This window comes from Porites lutea, chromosome 7 (assembly GCF_958299795.1).
Source record: "Porites lutea chromosome 7, jaPorLute2.1, whole genome shotgun sequence".
NCBI lineage: Eukaryota > Metazoa > Cnidaria > Anthozoa > Scleractinia > Poritidae > Porites > Porites lutea.
The window spans coordinates 19,574,318-19,593,613 of NC_133207.1; the positions used below are offsets into that span (position 1 = coordinate 19,574,318).

Sequence of the window (19,296 nt, forward strand, 5' to 3'; positions counted from 1 at the left end):
CCTAGCCATCCCTGGTCATCCTAGTCCTCCCTACTCATCCCAGTCATCCCTAGTCTTCCCCGTCATCATAGTCATCCCAGTCATCTCTAGTCATCACTAGTCATCCCAGTCATCCCTTGTCATCCCTAGTCATCCCTAGTCATCCAAGTCGTCTCTAGTCATTGCTAGTAATCCCCAGTTATCCCAGTCATCCCAGACATCCCTAGTCATCCCTAGTCATCGCTAGTCATCCCAGTCATTAATAGTCATCCCTAGTCATCCCAGTCATATCTAGTCATCCCTAGTCATCCCTAGTCATCCCGAGTCATCCCAGTTATCCCTAGTAATCCCTAGTCATCCCTAGTCATAACAGTAATCCCTTATCATCAATAGTCATCCCTAGTCATCCCAGTCATCCCTAGTGATTCAAGTCATCCCTAGTCATCTTTAGTCATCCCAGTCATCTCTAATCATAACTAGTCATCCCTAATCATCCCTAGTCATCGCAGTGATCCCTAGGCATCCCTAGTCATCCCTAGTGATCTCTAGTCATCCCAGTCATCCGTAGTCATCCCTAGTCATCCCAGTCATCCCTAGTCATCCCTAGTCATCCCAAGTCATCCCAGTCATTGCTAGTCATCAAAGTCATCCCTAGTCATCCCTAGTCATCACAGTCATCCTTAGTCATTCCTAGTAATCCCTAGTCATCCCTAGTCATCCCCAATCATTTCTAGTCATCCCTAGTCATCCCAGACATCGCTAGTAATTCCGAGTCATCCCAGTCATCCCAGTCATCCCTAGTCATCCCAGTCATCCTTACTCATCCCTAGTCATCCCTAGTCATCCCAGTCATCCCTAGTCATACCTAGTCATCCCTAGTCATCCCAGTAATCCCCAGTCATCCCTACTCATCCCAGTCATCCCTAGTAATCCCTAGCCATCCCTCGTCATCCCAGTCATCCCTAATCATCCCTAGTCATCCCAGTCGTCTCTAGTCATCGCTAGTAATCCCGAGTCATCCCAGTCATTTCTAGTCATCCCAGTCATCCTTACCCATCCCTAGTCATCTTTAGTCATCCCAGTCATCCCTAGTCATACCTAGTCATCCCTAGTCATCCCAGTAATCCCCAGTCATCCCTTGTCATCCCAGTCATCCTTAGTCATCCCTAGTCATACCAGTCATCCCTAGTCATCGCTAGTCATCCACAGTCATCCTTAGTCATTGCTAGTAATCCCTAGTCATCCCTAGTCATCCCCAATCATTTTTAGTCATCCCTAGTCATCCCTAGTAATCCCTAGTCATTCCTATTATTATTATTATTATTATTATTATTATTATTATTATCATCCCTAGTCATCGCAGTGATCCCTAGGCATCCCTAGTCATCCCTAGTTATCCCTAGTCATCTCTAGTAATCCCAGTCATCCCTAGTCATCCCTAGTCATCCCAGTCATTCCTAGTCATCCCTAGTAATCCCTAGTAATCCCGAGTCATCCCAGTTATTTCTAGTCATCCCAGTCATCCTTACCCATCCCTAGTCATCTTTAGTCATCTCAGTCATCCCTAGTCATACCTAGTCATCCCTAGTCATCCCAGTAATCCCCAGTCATCCCTTGTCATCCCAGTCATCCTTAGTCATCCCTAGTCATACCAGTCATCCCTAGTCATCGCTAGTCATCCACAGTCATCCTTAGTCATTGCTAGTAATCCCTAGTCATCCCTAGTCATCCCCAATCATTTTTAGTCATCCCTAGTCATCCCTAGTAATCCCTAGTCATTCCTAGTCACCCCTAGGCTTCCCAGACATCCCTAGTAATCCCTAGTCGTCCCAGTCATCCCTAGTCATTCTTAGTCATTCTAGTCATCCCTAGTCATTCCTAGTCATCCCACTCATCCCTAGTCATCCCAGTCATCTCTAAACATCCCGGTCATCCCTTTTCATCCCTAGTCATCCCAGTCACCCATAGTCATTCCTAGGCATCTGTTGCAAGAGAAACGTGACCTTAGAGTTTGCTTGAACAATAGATGTTTTTCTACTTTTCTTTTTAAAGTGCAGCTTATGCAGTGGATAGAGTTACAGTCGATTCTAAGGTAAATGACTGAGCAAATCTTAATTTTGGCCGCTGGTCTCACATTTAGAGGTCATGAAGCTGGTCTATTTCTCTTATATTAATAATTCATTTCCTGTGCTTTATGTTTTGAATGAGATCACCCGTGGCCTAGTTCTTGTTTGCAGGATATTGAATTTTCACGGGACAGTGTTCTACATATCCTAATTGTAGCTTAACTAAAGCTAAGCCAACGCTGCAAGTCACTCAAGATCATTCTTTGTTCGCCGATTTGTTTTTTTGTTTTTTCTTTCTTTCTTGAGAATCTTTGTTCTATAGCGCGATGTCCTGTAGGTCATCCGTTGGTAATTACTACACAGGTAGCCCAAGCTCACTATGAGAGCCCTGAACAACATTATCCTACTTAGCTAATTAATTATTCATACAGCGAGAAAATTATAAGACGTTGTATGGAGAAATATTCTTTGCTCACTAAATTAGCAAAATGTACATTGAATATCGCTTTGAAGCTTACCTTTAGCGTCTTCTTGTTTTTCTTTTTATTCTGACTGCATTTCACACCTCCTAGGCACTGTTTAAGGCCTTTTTTAGAGCGACAGTTTTTCACCCAGATGACAGTAGAGAGAAGAGAAGAGAAGGTTGGCAAACCTCTCTTGACCGGCTCCGCTCTCGGCCGCGATAAATTCCGTGACATTTGCGACATGGAGACAATTCCGCCAGAAACAGATGTCCTGATAAATAACGCACATTTTCCATCATTCACATCGCCAAAATTCCCATTTCGAAGGTCCTAAATCGCCAACGAAGTGGGCAATACACGGCTGAGGTGAGGCGTGTCGAGAGCAGACCCGCAACGGACTCCAACCGTCACGTCGACAATTCAAACCGACGCGGGCTGGCAGGGTCAAATTGTTCAACCGTTAAAGGACAATTAGAGCATTTAGCCTACTGGGCACAGTAACTGATTTTTCACTTCTCACATTGCACTCCGGGGTCGCGGAAGTCAAGCATCGCGTGTGATAGTGACATGTAATATCAAAACATGTCGCGTTGTTAATGTTTTGATCTGTACTCTTCTTTTTAAAAAGCGTTTGACAATGGTTTTTTATGTATGATTTAGAAAAAAAATTTGCAATAAGAGTTACTACGGCTGTAAACAGTTGTTAGCTATTTTTCCTCCCTTTTTCAACAAGTGGCAGTGAATTTCAAAATTACGACAGACCCTAACAAGAAAAGTATTACGTAGTCAACTTTAAGAATTGAAGATAAATCAAGGCGAATCCAGGGTATTATTTTTTCTTACCAGAACTTTGCATCAAGAGAATAGCCAAGGCCACATTTCTTTTTAGACACAAAACAATCGTCAACCGAATTTTCATTTAAGTGCTTTAGCTTGGAAAGCATCATAAAGAATCATCGTATTCGTAGCTCTTTGCAGCAAGTGAAGCCGTTGAAACCGTTTCACTCTTTTATTTGATTTGAACTAGACTAGCTGGCAAAACTGTCGGATCAAAACATTAACAACGCGACATGTTTTGATATTACATGTCACTATCACACGCGATGCTTGACTTCCGCGACCCCGGAGTGCAATGTGAGAAGTGAAAAATCAGTTACTGTGCCCAGTAGGCTAAATGCTCTAATTGTCCTTTGACGGTTGAACAATTTGACCCTGCCAGCCCGCGTCGGTTTGAATTGTCGACGTGACGGTTGGAGTCCGTTGCGGGTCTGCTCTCGACACGCCTCACCTCAGCCGTGTATTGCCCACTTCGTTGGCGATTTAGGACCTTCGAAATGGGAATTTTGGCGATGTGAATGATGGAAAATGTGCGTTATTTATCAGGACATCTGTTTCTGGCGGAATTGTCTCCATGTCGCAAATGTCACGGAATTTATCGCGGCCGAGAGCGGAGCCGGTCAAGAGAGGTTTGCCAACCTTCTCTTCTCTTCTCTCTACTGTCATCTGGGTGAAAAACTGTCGCTCTAAAAAAGGCCTTAAACAGTGCCTAGGAGGTGTGAAATGCAGTCAGAATAAAAAGAAAAACAAGAAGACGCTAAAGGTAAGCTTCAAAGCGATATTCAATGTACATTTTGCTAATTTAGTGAGCAAAGAATATTTCTCCATACAACGTCTTATAATTTTCTCGCTGTATGAATAATTAATTAGCTAAGTAGGATAATGTTGTTCAGGGCTCTCATAGTGAGCTTGGGCTACCTGTGATTACTATTGTTTAAGCTTTATAAAACAAACAGTCTAAGAGTCTTCCAGTCTATGCTACTTTCTGTTTTAAGTTCTAAAGTAAGACTACCGTTTTGGAACTAAAGCGTTCCTTGACAGTGAAGAGAGGCTTTGAGCACTTAATTGCGAGATCACGTCACGTACCCGGAGAGATGAGACCTTCTTATGCTTCTCTTTGCTCCGTATCTGATGTTTTTTTTTTCGGCAAACGTGACAAACTTTCCTGCAGTGCTTCAGACATCATCAACTTGTCAATGGTTTCGATTGTTGACCGTTTGTTGTCAACGCTTCACAAATAAGCCAATCGTATTTTGCGTTCTGAGGCCAACGCTTAATTCCATGGCTCTGGCTAACAGGGCAGTCGCTCTTTTTTCTTCACGGGCTGCCGCCCTCGTTTCGCGCGTCTCACGGCTTCGCCGCTCCCGCGCGCGTGCATTGCTCTTACTAAATCTGAAGAAAAAGAGAGACTGCTCGCAGTCTACAGTCATCCCTAGTCATTCCTAGTCATCCCTAGTCATCCCAGTAATCACAGTAATCCCTAGTCATCCCTAGTCATCCCTAGTCATACCAGTCATGCCTAGGCATCCCTAGTCATTCCTAGTCATCCCTAGTCATACCACTGATGCCTAGGCATCCCTAGTCCTCCCACTCATCCCCACTGATCCCTAGTCTTTCCTAGCCACCCCAGCCATGCATAGACCTCCCAGTCATCCTTGGTCATTGGTAGTAATCTCCGAAATCAGTAGTCATCCCTGTTCATCCCTAGTCATCCCAGTCATCCCTAGTCATCCCTAGCCATCCCTAGCCATCCCTAGTCATCCCAGTCATCCCTAGTCATCCCTACTCATCCCAAGTCATCCCAGTCATCCCTAGTCATCCCTAGTCATCCCAGTCATCCCTAGTCATCCCTAGTCATCCCTAGTCATCCCAGTCATCCCTACTCATCCCTACTCTTCCCTAGCCATCCCAGTCATCCGTAGACATCCCAGTCATCCGTAATCATCCCCAGTCATCATAGTTATCCCTAGTCATCCCTAGTCACCCCAGTCATCCCTTGTCATCCTTAGTTATCCCTAGCCATCCCAGCCATCCCTAGTCATTCTTAGTCATCCCACTCATCCCTAGTCATCCCAGTCATCTCTAAACATCCCGGTCATCCCTTGTCATCCCTAGTCATCCCAGTCACCCATAGTCATCCCTAGTCATCTGTTGTCATCCTTAGGCATTAATAGTAATTTGAGTCATTGCTAGTCATCCCAGTCATCCCCACTCATCCCTAGTCATCCCATCATCCCTAGTAATCCTTAGTCATCCCATTCCATTTCCAGTCATCCCACTCATCCCTAGTCATCCCTAGTCATCCCTGGTCATCCCTAGTCATCCCAGTCACCCCTGGTCATGCCTTGTCATCCAAAGTCATCCTAGTCATCCGTAGTCATTTCAGTTATCCTTAGTAATCTTTCGTCATCCCTTGTCATCCCTAATAATCCCAGTGATCCCTATAGTCCAGCCATATAGTGTAAAAAAAATAGCTAAATTGTGCACTTTGGGGTAAATGCATCAAACTCGGCACAGTGATAGTACTAGTTGCACTAAATATTTTTAGCTATGGACCTCACTCAAATATGCACGGGGGGAGGCACGTTGTGCCCTTGGGGGGGAGGGGTCATGGCCTTTTTGTTTTGGTCCGGAAAAGACTCAAAAACGGGAAGAAAGCGGCCTAAAAAACGTTTGCATTCCCATTTTCTTCAAAGTAGTGCAAGGTAACCCTATCAAATACCTGTTACTTACTTTTCTGAGAGATTTTCTAAAATTATTTTAAAAGAGTGTGTAAGTGATTCTTGTCACAAGGGAAAGCCACGTAGAAGCAGGTTGAGTTTTGAAGGGCGGAATTAATTTGAGTTAAAGCATTACATATTATACATGCACCCCCTGACACATCAAAACACTTCATTAATATTTTTGAGACACCTCCTGATGGAACAAACAAGACTGCACACGGAAGAAACAAAAGGTCAGGCTACTCAAGGATATTCTGCATGGCAGACTGGAATGGCCGGTCTTTTTGCTCTCTCGTTTGTGAGAGACAGTATGCCGTTTTTCACCCTTGGAAAGATAAGATGTTTCATTTTTACACTTTGATTGAAGTGAATTGCACTTTTTGGGAATTTAATTGCTCAGCCAAACTACCGCAAAAATAAAACATGAGACACTTACAGAGACCTTCAACGACATGCAACGGGGAGTTATTAACCACTTTCATTGCGGGCGACAAGAGTAGCCCACAATTTTCATCTTCAGGTTATTATTATGCATGCATCGCAGGTATGTAGCCGGCATTCGTTTGGACTTCCACTTATAAGGATGAATGGAATTCACAGAAAGCAATTTGATCACTCGCATCTGGATCTTCTCTGGTCACTTAGAATCTGATCACACGTGTTTGGAACATCTATCAAGTGAAACTTGTGCGAAGCACAGCGTTGGAGTAACAGCGTTCTCATCTTCTATCGTTGTCGCCCTCACTCCGTAACCTTTGGTTTTCTCTTGTTTTCAATAATATATTGATCTCTCTCACACTCTATTGTCATCTTTACAATTATCAAAAATAAAAGTGCCGAGTTGAGGAGAAAAGGATATCTAACCTCCGACGTCTGATAACGGTTACATGATGTCAGACGTCTGATAACAGTTATATGACAGCAGATGTCTGCTGTCATATATGTTAACTGTTATATTACAGTTATATAACTGTTATATAACAGTTATATAACTGTTATATAACAGTTATATAACAGTTATACAACAGTTATATAACAGTATATATAACTGTATAACAGTTATATATACTGTTATATAACTGTTATATAACTGTCATATATAACAGTTAAACTGTTATATATACTGTTATATAACAGTATATAACAGTTGTATAACAGTTATGTTATAACTTTTAACGTCTGTTAACTGTGATAACAGTTATATGACAGCAGACATCTGCTGTCGTATAACTGTCATCACACTTCTGATGTCTGATTTTATATGTTATGTTACATAACGTCTCATAACAGTTATGTGACATCAGACGGCTGATGTCAGATAACTGTTATCAGACGTCTGATGACAGTTTTATTACATAACATATAACATCAGACGTCTGATAACAGTTATATAACATAACATACAAAATCAGACGTCTGATAACAGTTATATGACAGCAGATGTCTGCTGAGACTGGAGCAGTGCTATATTTGCTGTGATGTTTCACAGCAAGTTCACAACACAAATCTTTGTCACATTTGATAACAGCAATGTGTGGATTTAACGCCATATAGAGATATTCTCGAAGTCTTTCTTGCCTTAAGTGAATACCATGCAATTGTTTAGAAGAACGCCACAGAAAGAAACACTGATAGTGAACAAGCCTCACGTCTCTTAGTTTTGAAAAAGTATAATTGAGATCACCCTGGACCGATGGAGCTAGTATTGAGACACAGTCCAGCAAAATCGTACAGAATCGAGCTGCTCTTTATAGCTTATTAAAATTTGTGATTCGACGTCGCGAAGATTCATCGTGAGAATCCACTTCAAATTTATGTAAGTCTCCTGGTGCCGATGAAATCCACCATAACCCCAGTTCTTCCTCCTGCAACTGATTCTTTACATGGCACAGCAATCATAAGGGCTCTTGAGTGATGTTGTACTTTTATTACGCAATCACAAAATGCAATCAGACGTCCCCTTTCTTAGGACGAGAAAACCGCCTGGGCCACAAGGCTGCCTTATGGAGAAGCCACTGAACTTTTTACATCTCTTAGGAAACTTTGAAGGGTGTTCAAGACACTATGCCCCGGTGCTTGAGAGATTTGTTATCCTAGTGTCTGACCACACAAACCGGAGTCAAAGAGTCAATGATGCCAAAAAAGTTCCGGCTATTTGCACAAAAGGGAAGAAACCTCGAGAACTTCTCCACTATATCAGCACACCAAGGGTGTTGCCTAGCAAAGATGATACCCTGGGTGCGAAACGTGACCAAAGCGTAATGCGACAATGGGCTACTGGGCATGGAAAAGCGATGCAATGCACTACAAAGGATTCTGCGGGAACACTTCCCTTAAACATGTCCCAAAAGAATTACGCGTTGAAGAGAGAGTTCAGTTGGAATACAATGACACGAAAGGAACTCAGAAGAAGACCGAGGAGCTTCTACTGATCTTGACAGAAATGTGATTTTAAATTTACTGTTAAGATAAATTCGCACTCGCTCCGGAAAAGTTTTACTTATCTCCTTGTCGCATAGAGAGGTAGTTTCGTACCAATAGATTGTATTTGTCAATGAGACGATGGTTTCGAGTGCTCGTTAACACCTTTTAAGATCACCTTGCCGACTTGCTGATAAGAAAAGAAGATGCCATCGTTTACTGAACTGCAAAGTGTGATCCATGATGACTGTGGTTTTCGGTTCTTTACCCCTTTGAGTAACGGGTACCCTGGGTGCGAGGGGCTTTTCATGCGCGGTTTCCGGTTTCGGCTGATGACTAAATTCGTGGATCGTGAAAAATGGTTTATAACGCATGTGATACGTGAAATGTGTCAAAATTTACACGTGAAACGGGACCGGGACACCCCCCCCCCCCCCCCCCCTACTACCCTCTTATAAATGATGTAACGATGATAAGGTGATTAAATAGCCTAAAAAAAGTGCCTTAAGTCATCTAGTTTATTTCCGAAGGTTGATTAACTGATAATATAAGAAACATGCGCTTACTACACCGGGAAAAACCCACCCATCCCCCGCCCCATAGACACCACCACCACCATCTCCACTACCATGGAGATAGAGAATAAGTTCAGAGGAGAAACTAATTGCTAAATGATTTAAAATTATCCCAGAATTCAGGAAAGGTCATTGTATTCTTCCTCACAACATAAACTCATACAAACATGCAAATAGAGATACTCCTACCCCTCCCCCTAAGCTGTGTTGAAACCTCCCCCCCCCCACCCCACCTAGAAAGTTGGATTAAACAGACCTTGTTAAACTTCCCTAGGACAGCATTCCCTATTGATATAGCAGCTTTCTTTTCAATAACGGCAGTTAAATTGGAAACTGCAACCACCCCACCCTCTGAGTACAAAATGTCCCCCCTGACTGGGGTCCATAGCTAATATTGTTCAGCAGCCCAAGTACTATTACTATGCCAAATTTGGTGCTTTTACCCCAGAGTGCACAATGTTTTCACGATATGGCTTGACTACTAGTTCACAACGTTTAATATACGCTTCATTTTAAAAGGGGATCCAGCTTAGGTTGTAAAATAATGTTACTGTTCGACTTGTGCGTTGTGCTTCAAGAATAATACGTGCGGCCCGTTGCTGCATACGGAGAACTCTCTCAATTACCTCTTTGTTGCACGAAGTCCATACTGTGCTTGCATACCTCATAAGAGGCTAAATTACTGCGTTAAACTACATTAGATTATCCTCTGGTTTTTCTTTAAGTAGGGGCTAATATGGCGTAAAAGGCCGAGTCGCTTCGAAAGTTTGATGCAGCGTTTATCGACGTACACTTCTTAAGGTAGATGTTCATCAATGATCATACCAAGAAGTGTATGGTTTGCGACTTCTTCAATTTCTGCGTTATCCGTTTTTACTTCCAGTTTTCCTGTATCTTGGACCATGCGCTTTCGAAGGCGCTTCTCCGTTACCAACAAAGCTTTAGTTTTTTGCATATTCATATACATTTTGTTCTCTCTAGCCCATCTCTCTTCTTCACTCAGGTCCTGTGACAAAGATTGATTTAGTAATGGCAGGGTTTTCTAGTTTGAAACTCACCGATAAGGTGGTGTCATCTGTATAATTGTCCATAGTTGACTTTTGGACGTGGAGGGGCATATCGTTGACGAACAAAAGGAAGAGCACCGGACCTAGGATTGACCCTTGGGGCACACCTTGTTTACCGTCAACTGTTTAGACGTAGTTTTTCCTAACGAAATAAACTGCTTCCTCTCAGACAAGTAGGATTTGAACCAGGCAACAGAAGAAGGGGTAGCACCGTAGATGGACAACTTTTTTCATTCATTCATTCTTTATTTTCCATATATACAAAATTTTACAATTTAAGGTTGGAATAATGAGATTAAAGAAAAAGTAAATGGCGAGGAGACCTGAAAGAAACCACGAGTCTTATAAGAAGTTCGTGATCAATCACATCAAAAGCTTTTCGGAAATTTATAAAAACCAGACCGGTCACTTCGTCATTATCCATGTTTTTAAGAATCCGATCCGTGAGTCTGATCAAGGCTGTATCAGTTGAGTGTCCTGAACTAAAGGCTGATTGCAGCTCGTATAATAAGTTATTATCGCGTAAGAAAACAGATGGAGAGCTGGCCACATGCTTTTCGAGAATTTTCGAAAGGATAGGTAAAACCGATATTGGGCGATAATTGTTGCTATCATTTCGTGCTCCACCATTGTGCAGTGGTGTGACTTTAGCTATTTTCCAGTGGTTAGGAAAACTGTGTGTTGATATTAAAAGATTAAGTAATTTGCATAAAGGCCTTTGTGTTTTCAAACACCGGTTTAATTTTCTTGAGTACACGTACGCTTAGGCCATCGTACCCAGAGGCCTTGTTACTAGATATTTTATCTATAATGGCAATGGTTTGCTTAATCGTTAATAGAGGAATGTTGTAAACCGTATCTACGTTTAATCTTGAGTGAACAAAGTTTTTCAGCTTTGTGTTTCAAAATCTACGCCAGCATCGTTGTTATTACCTATTTGTTCTAGGATGTTAACAAAGTACTCGTTTAGCTCGTTTGCAACGACGGATTCGTCGCTGACAACTTCATTTTCTGTAGTTATTTCGTTGATACGAACTCGAGGTTTACTTGTCCCGCCTAACGATTTCAGAGCTTTCCAGACACCTTTCGGGTTTCCTTTGTTCTCGTCGATTTTTTCACGAAAAAAACTTCTCTTTTTTTTTTCTAAGAACATTTGTGCTTTGACGTTTCGCATGCGTGAATCGTGACCAATCCTCAGGCAAATTCGAATTCCGCGCCTTTTTTAACAATCTGTCCCTTGTTTTCATAGAATGAAGGATCTCCTTTGTCATCCAGACAGTGTTGGTTGAGTCTCTTGACACGTTTGGATTTAAGTGGAATTCGTCGGTGTAGAACATCATTAAGCATTGTTTCTATTGAACTCAAAACATCATTTATATCATCGAAAACAAAGGCAGCATCACATGAGGGCATTGCAGATCTTGTAGTAATTCATCAGTATTCAAGTTCTTTAAGTCACGATATTCGATGGTACTGTGAATTTGATTTTTCTGCTTTCAAGAATATTTTCGTCTAATAAATACCGGTAGATGGTCCTAAAGACCATGTTTGGTACAGAAATATCAGCAATGAAACCCGGGTGTGTATAGGTGTGGTCGAGACATGTGGAGCTCACAGGACGTGTAACTTCATTTACGAGTTGACTCAAATTTAAGCTTCTCAAGGCTTTCGCTTATCGATGTTTTTTATATGCAGGGTCAAAGAAGTTCATGTTAAAGTCTCCAAAAACATGTAATTCTTGGTTCCTTAAATACGCCGCTTCGATGTTAAGCTCTAGTCTGGTATCCGTGTCCGCAGTTGATGAAGGCGGACGGGAAACAGCTTCTGTGGGTATCGGACGATTTGATTTGTACGGATGGATTTGTAACCAAACGCTTTCAAGTTCGTTTTCTTCCAGGCTTGTGATTCTTTCGACCTTAAGTCTGTCAGCGACATAAGCAAGAATTCCACCGCCTTTCTTCGATCCTTGTCGGTCTTTTCTGAAAAACGTATAGCCAGGTATTTGTAGAACGCAGCCGAGCTTGTTTGGCTCAAGGAAGGTTTCGATTAGAAAAAGTACATCAATTTCATGTTGATTCGCGGTTAGTAGTAACCTTATTTGCTCCAGCTTAGAGTCCGTTAAATCACTTACGTTCCACTGTCCTAGTTTAAGACCATTTCCTGGAAAAGATACCCGAGGGCACAGTTCGTTTATCTTGTCCTTCTTGTTGTCGCTTGGTCCAGGATTTGGGTTAACATCCCAAGCCTTAAAAATTTCAAGCTCTAAGATAAGAGGATTGAAAGTTGACACACCATTTGTGGTATATTTCATCCCTAGCTGAGTGAAGAAATTTACGTTTGAAATTCTTCGGTAGGAGTACTGAGATTGACTTCAGTCCAAAAATGGCGGCGTTCATTTGGCATTGCTGCTGATATTTTGCTAAAACGTAAGTGTGGTCGCTTTCAAAGGAACTGTGGTCATCGTCGTAATGGCTACTTGTTATCAGTAACACTAGGACTTCAAACATGAGTAGTACGTAGTAGTAGTACGCAAAGATTGAGCCCGTTCACGGAGTGAAACGCCATGGAGAGTCAGCTTGCCAACAAGACTCCTTGCTGTAAGAACCCTTTTTTGGTAAGACCCCTGGATGTAATACTATTTTCCTTCGTTTGACTTGGCAATTAGCAGGAAAATATGCTCTCATCGGTATCTTATGTTTGTTTAAGTACATGCGCTGGTATGTGGGTAATTAGTGGGGGTATATATTCGGGCATACTGGTTTTGTCTTTCATCTTGGTCTTGCTGTTCCAGCGGTAATTTTTGTTTTTTGTTGACTTTTTATTGTGTTTGTGTGTGTTGTTTCTCCTTTTATTTTGTAGATGTTTTCAGGTCTACTATGTGGTCGGATCTTCGGGCTGCAGTTCCTTAGGATCTGGTGTTTTACAATCCCTTGCAAGTTCTCTCCCAGATGTTGCGTTGGCTAGCAGAGCACCCAGTACTTCCTCCAGGTATTTTTCTTCTTACAACAGATGGAGGTCTTGGGCACGAGAACATGGCTTGAAAGTTTTCCCGGCTTCTCCATTTCAATTTTCTATTTATTTGCGTCATTTAATGACTGAGGCGAAGACAGCATTTCCCTTGGAGTCAACAGTTCATAGCATTGCCTGGTTTCACCAGTTGGGTGTCGAGCCGTCTCCTTCTGAACATCTGTTCGTGAAGAGTTTTCTTGCCGGTTAGGAGCGTTTGCTGGCCCATCAAATAACCAAGAAGGAGCCTATCACAGTCTCCCAGTTAGAGCAGTTAGTTGCCTGCAAGGCGGACTCGATGGCCTCTTTGTATAATACTCGTTCGGTTGTTATTTGCTTGCTAGCTTTAGCTGCCTTTCTTAGATTTAATGAGCTTGCTAAGCTTGTTCGATCCGATGTTAAGATCGAAAATTACATGTTAAAGTTACTCATTCAATCTAGTGAAACTGATCAGCATAGGGATGGAGCTTGGATATTGTTGTAGCTTCTTCTGGGAAAGCAACTTGTCCGGTTGCTATGATGAGCCGTTATTTAGGAAGAGCTGGGCTTTCCCGCGATAGCCCTTTGTTTTGCCAGCTTTCCAAAACTAAATGTGGTTATAAGCCTAAATCTAAATGTTTAAGCTATTCACGCTTAAGAGAATTGGTGCTAGAGGCTTTTAAAGATATTGTACCTGATATTTCTGCCATTGGTACGCATAGCCTTAGAAGTGGCGGAGCGTGTACGAACTCACGAAAAGAACTCAGGAGAAACTGTTCGCCGATTGGGCACAATCGTACAAAGCATTTTTTGTACCCAATCAGGAGGCGGCGTCCGCTTGAATTTTTGGAAATAGTTTGGTGAGAGTCGGTAGCCAGGGGCTCTTTCGCCCGTACTTGAAAACTTTCGTCCCGCCTTTTCTCCCGACCGGACTGACTGTCCCTGGGTCTCAGAGGATGATATAGATTTAGCCAGGGCTAAAAGCAAAGCCCTCTTAATAAGTTTATAATGTAAATCAAACAATAAACTAGTAATCCACAAATCAGTTAACTTCAGGGCACATTCATGTGACTTTTGAGGCAAAGGCTAAGTGATTTTAGAGAAAAACAAGAGCCATAATAGTTCTATTATGGCTCTTGAGAAAAATAATTTGACAGTCTAAGAGTGAAACAAATTTTACATCGAGTTAATAGTCTTATATGTACATCCAAAATAGCAATCATGTTCGATCACAGTAGATTAGGCCTGGAAAACAAATTCTTCCCAACAAAATAACCCAGTCGCCCACCACCTAAATTTTATAAGGTTATATCATAGTCTCTCCAACCACACTCCGTTGGAGAGACTATGGATAATTGGACAGCCCCGAAATATAATTTTATGAAACACACGATATAGTCCTCGGTGGCAGCCAATTTACACGTTGTATTCCTCTGTCTAAAAGGGAGGGCAAAATTTAAGAATCAGGCCGGTTTTTTTTTGTTCGACAACTTTACTTTACAAGTAAATCTTGGCGACAAAACTGGTGGCATGTAAATCAGCTTTTAAATATACTTTTTTCATCACGTCTGAGGCAAACAGTACTATGAGGCGCTGTTTTTTTATCATACAGACCTCGGACGGCATTTGTTCTTTTTTGCCCTATTTAAACCTGTAATTTTGCAGTTTTTCACAATTTTGCAAGAGAAATTGCGCTCATTCAATATCCAAGACGATCGAAGCACGCGCTTCCTTTGCAAAACAAATTATAGCATTGACCACATTATAAAACGTTTTCATGAAGAGAATTCCGTAATGCCGGGACTTTTAAGTTAGAAACATCTGGTCCTATGTGATATGCAGGGTAGTAATTATGGGCTTTTAGTGAAAACGATAAAAAAATTCCCAAAATCACCTTTTCGGCCAGCCGGACGGTTCTCACTTTTGACAAACACCAAATTTGCACACGCTTCAACGTGCTAGAGAACTTGTTATGTTTAGGTTTTATTTCCCTTTATTTATAAAACTGTTTATTGTTTTCTTATGTGTAGTCATTAAAAGCGAGTGATATTTACGCGTGGGATTTTGATAATCCTGTATGCGATGTTTATGTACGACTGAAAACAACCGGCGCAGCGCTGCGCGCGCTTATTTCGCACGCGCGAGAGCTCTGCTATTAAAGTTCAACTAGCTCAACTTAGTTTAGGGACTTGTAGGAGAATGAAAAAAAATTCAAAGGAATTAGAAATTCTTCTTGAACTGGATGCACACTCAAAGCTTGAAAAAATGCGTAGTTCTTTTCTAAGAGTTGGACCAAAATGTGGAATTCTTTACCCTCAGATATGAGAAACTTACCAAAATCTACCTTTCGAAAAAAGATAAGGAAAAAGCTCTTTCAAATTTTATCTAAATCTGATGGCGACCTTGAAATCACCAAAATCATGCATCAAATTAAATTTAACTGGTTCACATGTAATTTCAATAGCTTAATTCATATTATATGTCTTATTTTACGCCAAGTGGTACTGTTTGTAAAATATTTCTTTTCTTTATTTTCTTTCTTTAAATTTGTGTGTCCCTTCCCCCGCCTCGATTAGGCTCCTCTTTACGCGTGTGGAAGCTATCGTGAAATTGTATGTGTGAATGAATGAATAAAGTTGAAGTTGAAGTTGAAGTTGCAATGTACATGTTTGCAGTTTGAATCAATTCTAATTATGTAATTACTATCTGTCACTTAAAGTCATTACATTATGACGCACAATACAATTACTGAACTAATGTAAGCTCCAATTGAAGCGCGAGCAAAGTAGCTCTGTAGCGCTCTAAAAGAACATGGCGAATAGAACGCGCCTTCAAGACCAATCCACTGAAGAAGCAAAGTTCAATATATTGAACCCCGATGGCGCGTTCGCTGCCCAAGACGCACAACCGGGATCGTTGCAGCAGCACTGTCGCACGTTCATTTTACAGTCGGTTGGTCTCAAGCGATTGGCGCGCATCGTCGATCTGCCAATTCCGCAGACAATGGTTAACTTTTTAGCCAATCAGCTCTCAGTTGACGATTTTTACGTCAATCGAAATAACTTGAACTCAGAACATTTGACGCATTGTGTGTACCCTGCTAAGTGTCTATTGGACATGTCTGAGGTTTTACTGAAGTGCGTTCCTCCGTGTCTTGCTGATGAGCGAGTCAAGTCGATCATGGAAGCTTGGAAGGGGGTAAGCCATCCAAATATTACTCATAATCTAGTGCAGTTCAACCAGGGCGGAACCGAAATAATCGTCTTTGAATACCCCCCAGTTGCGCTTGTGGATGTCCTTACAGAGCAGAGAGAACTACGGAGGCTTTTGCCTGAATACTTAATATGGAAAGCTTTTAGTGGGCTGTGCTCCGCTGTTAAATATCTCAACGAGAAAGGAATTATCTACGAGACTTCAAAACCTACCGAACGGATTTCTTTTGATGAAAGCGGAGCCTTGAAACTGGACAGCGGTTTGCTATACATGGCCTCTGCACAGGATAACATGAACGCAATGGCTATGGGGGATAGTAACACCGGACTATATTCCCCGCCGGAAGTTTTGAAGGGGCAACAATTTAGCCCTGCAAGTCAAGTATGGCTACTTGGGTGCGTCCTTTATGAGCTTGCGGCAATGGAACCCGCTTACAAAATCCAAGGCACAGACATGTTCACCGCGTTAGCAAATATAATGGAAGGGAGACTACCTCCAGAGATCAATGCCTGCTTCTCTGATGACTTAAAAACGACGATAAACGAATGCCTAAGAGGTGATCCCGAATCGAGGCCGAGCGTAGAAGAACTTACGAACAGGGCAACAGTAGTTACGGCGAGAATGCACGAGGGGTATCAAGGACGGGAGATTGTGGATCTTTAATTACGCGAAGAAAAACAAACAAAAGTAACGCTGAAGCGCAGTTTCCTGGGAGGGCCTGAGATTAACATCTCATTCTGAAAATCAAAGCAAGTCACTGATCTGATCTAAGACAGCATGAATTGGTGAAACTGAATTTTCAAACCAGACTTTGATTATTGGCAAGTAATCATATTCAAGTTGGACTGCAATGAGTTGATTGGCATATCGTTTAAAACAGCGTAAAACTAGAAAAGGGTCATCATGACTATGAATGCACAAATCGCGCAATCAAGAAATGTAAAGCGTTTCTCACTTACACTCATTTCCAAAAAATGTATCTATATATGTATTAAAAGTCCTGATTCGTTTTTTAAAACAGTAGTACAAACACTACAGTTCTTATATTAAATTTATGTTTGGTTTTGTTTTCTGTACGCTCGAAACCTCCACCTCTTCCTGGCAGGGTTTTTCCCTTAGAAATTAATTGAAAAGCATCCGTCACATTTTCTTTAAGGGACCGAGGGCGACGTCTACAAAAACCTCACAAAAACAAATTCGTGCTGCTTCAAACTTTACCGAGCTTTTTCCATCTCGTTCAATTCGGCAAATACTGGTGAAATTTTCTCGAGTTGAATTCTAAAGGACTGTATTAAAGTTCAGGGGAAAAAAAAAGGAAAATTGCTGTCTTGTCTTCACGTCCTCCACAAAACTTGAAACTATGAAGTTTCACGTCGTAGGCAAAGAAATGTACAGAAAAGCGTGATGCACGTGCAAAGTTGTTGTTTTGCTAATCTAAACCTATTACTTTTTGGCCATTCTCGTTGCCGTCGCCGTCGTCGTCGCTAATGTAAGGGGAAAGCCTTGGAGACGAGGTTGTAGAAACCTTTCGCGTTCTTTGCGCAAGGCTCGCGTCTGAACGAGAACATCTAAGAACACTAGTAAAGCTATATCTGTATAGCCTGCAAGTAAGTATCCTGCGAGCAAGCTCCCCTGGGGTCCTCTGCCCTCCCTCACCCCCGTACCCCGGGAACCTCAGGAGAGCTTGGTCGTAGGCTAGCAAGTAGGCCTCCGGGGGAACATGCTGTTAAGTTAAGGAGGGAAACCTTTCCCTTCCTTTCTCTTTCTCATTTTTTCTTCTCTGCTTTGCGCTATCTCTCCTTAGCGAGCATCGCAGGCCATACATGTTCTGCTTTTAGTTATAAGGAATCGCGGCGACCAGAGCGCTCTCGTCACTAGTAAAGCCGTTACACACAACAATAGGCATTTTCAGTAGAGACTATGCAACGAAAGCGTGGATGGCGGGCGCAGTCTTTGGCGCAGACCTCATTTAACCACCTCAAGGTTTAACCAAAGACAGAACGGCAAATTGCGCACCGGGAAGACCCGTTTCAATCCTTTCCGCGCGCTTTTGCCTTCTCACTGGACGTTACGTTGTCTTTGCTTATAGCCAACACTTCTTGTAATATGCAGGAGCGCAACATATTTTTCTCTACTCGTCGACAAGTTGAAAAAATCTTTGAACACAAACTTGCCCATTAATGCGCGCAGTGCTTTACAAGTAGAAGGAAATTCTGCTGCTAATATATTAAAAATTGCCGCGACAAATTTTCGAAGAGTGCTCAAAACAGAGAGGGAGTTTAGCAATATAGCTATTGCGTGCGAGGAATGCTGCACCGTGCGTTCCATCCGTTAAAAAAGTCGTTTATAGAGTTTTGCTCGAAAGACCCGCTAAAAAAATAACAGAGAATGTAACCGTTTAGATATGCTGCGCTCCTGCAAGGACGGCACAATCGCATAGTTTATCGAATCAGTCTCGTCCAGGACTCACTGAGGTCACGGAGTAATTTTGAGGTAAGATAAATTCAATGTATCTTAGCTCGAGAAGGCTTCGTGAGTGTGAAAATATACTCAGCATATTTTCACATTGTTTAGCTGAATGGCTCCTGCTAAGGGAAAATAATAGAAAACTATAAGTCTTAACCTTTTAATAGAAAGGCTTTTATACATCTACCCCAACCCGGAATCATGGATGCACTACCAAGGGGGAGGGGGTGCTCCAGATTTCAAGTGACGGGGATGATCGAATCACTACTGGGGGCCTAAATTAAAACGAGAAAAAAACCTCTCGAGCTTCCAACAAAACCCAAACTGTGAAATCCCTGGGTCGTTTGTGGAACGAAACCTGAATTACAGATAACAACTGACGAGTCTCTATTTCTCCGTAAAACGTGACTTTCTCTTTATCCTGGTGACGTGTTTTGAGTTTTCTTCCTTTTTCTTTTTTGTTTTTGAGATTCGTTGTTCGCGAATTCCGTACACATGAA

At 42.0% G+C, this 19,296-nt stretch overlaps 1 protein-coding gene across 1 annotated transcript; it reads left to right on the plus strand.

Moving 5' to 3' along the window:
* The first annotated feature begins 15,928 nt into the window (after nt 1-15,928).
* On the plus strand, nt 15,929-17,016 carry LOC140943642 (serine/threonine-protein kinase Nek7-like). The gene has a single exon (XM_073392764.1). The coding sequence runs from the start codon at nt 15,929-15,931 to the stop codon at nt 16,991-16,993; it is 1,065 nt and encodes a 354-aa protein (XP_073248865.1). The 3' UTR covers nt 16,994-17,016.
* The last annotated feature ends 2,280 nt before the right edge of the window (nt 17,017-19,296 follow it).

Bases quoted from the DNA above. Each gene is read 5' to 3' on its own strand.
- LOC140943642 (XM_073392764.1), top strand. From the start codon at position 15,929: ATGGCGAATAGAACGCGCCTTCAAGACCAATCCACTGAAGAAGCAAAG.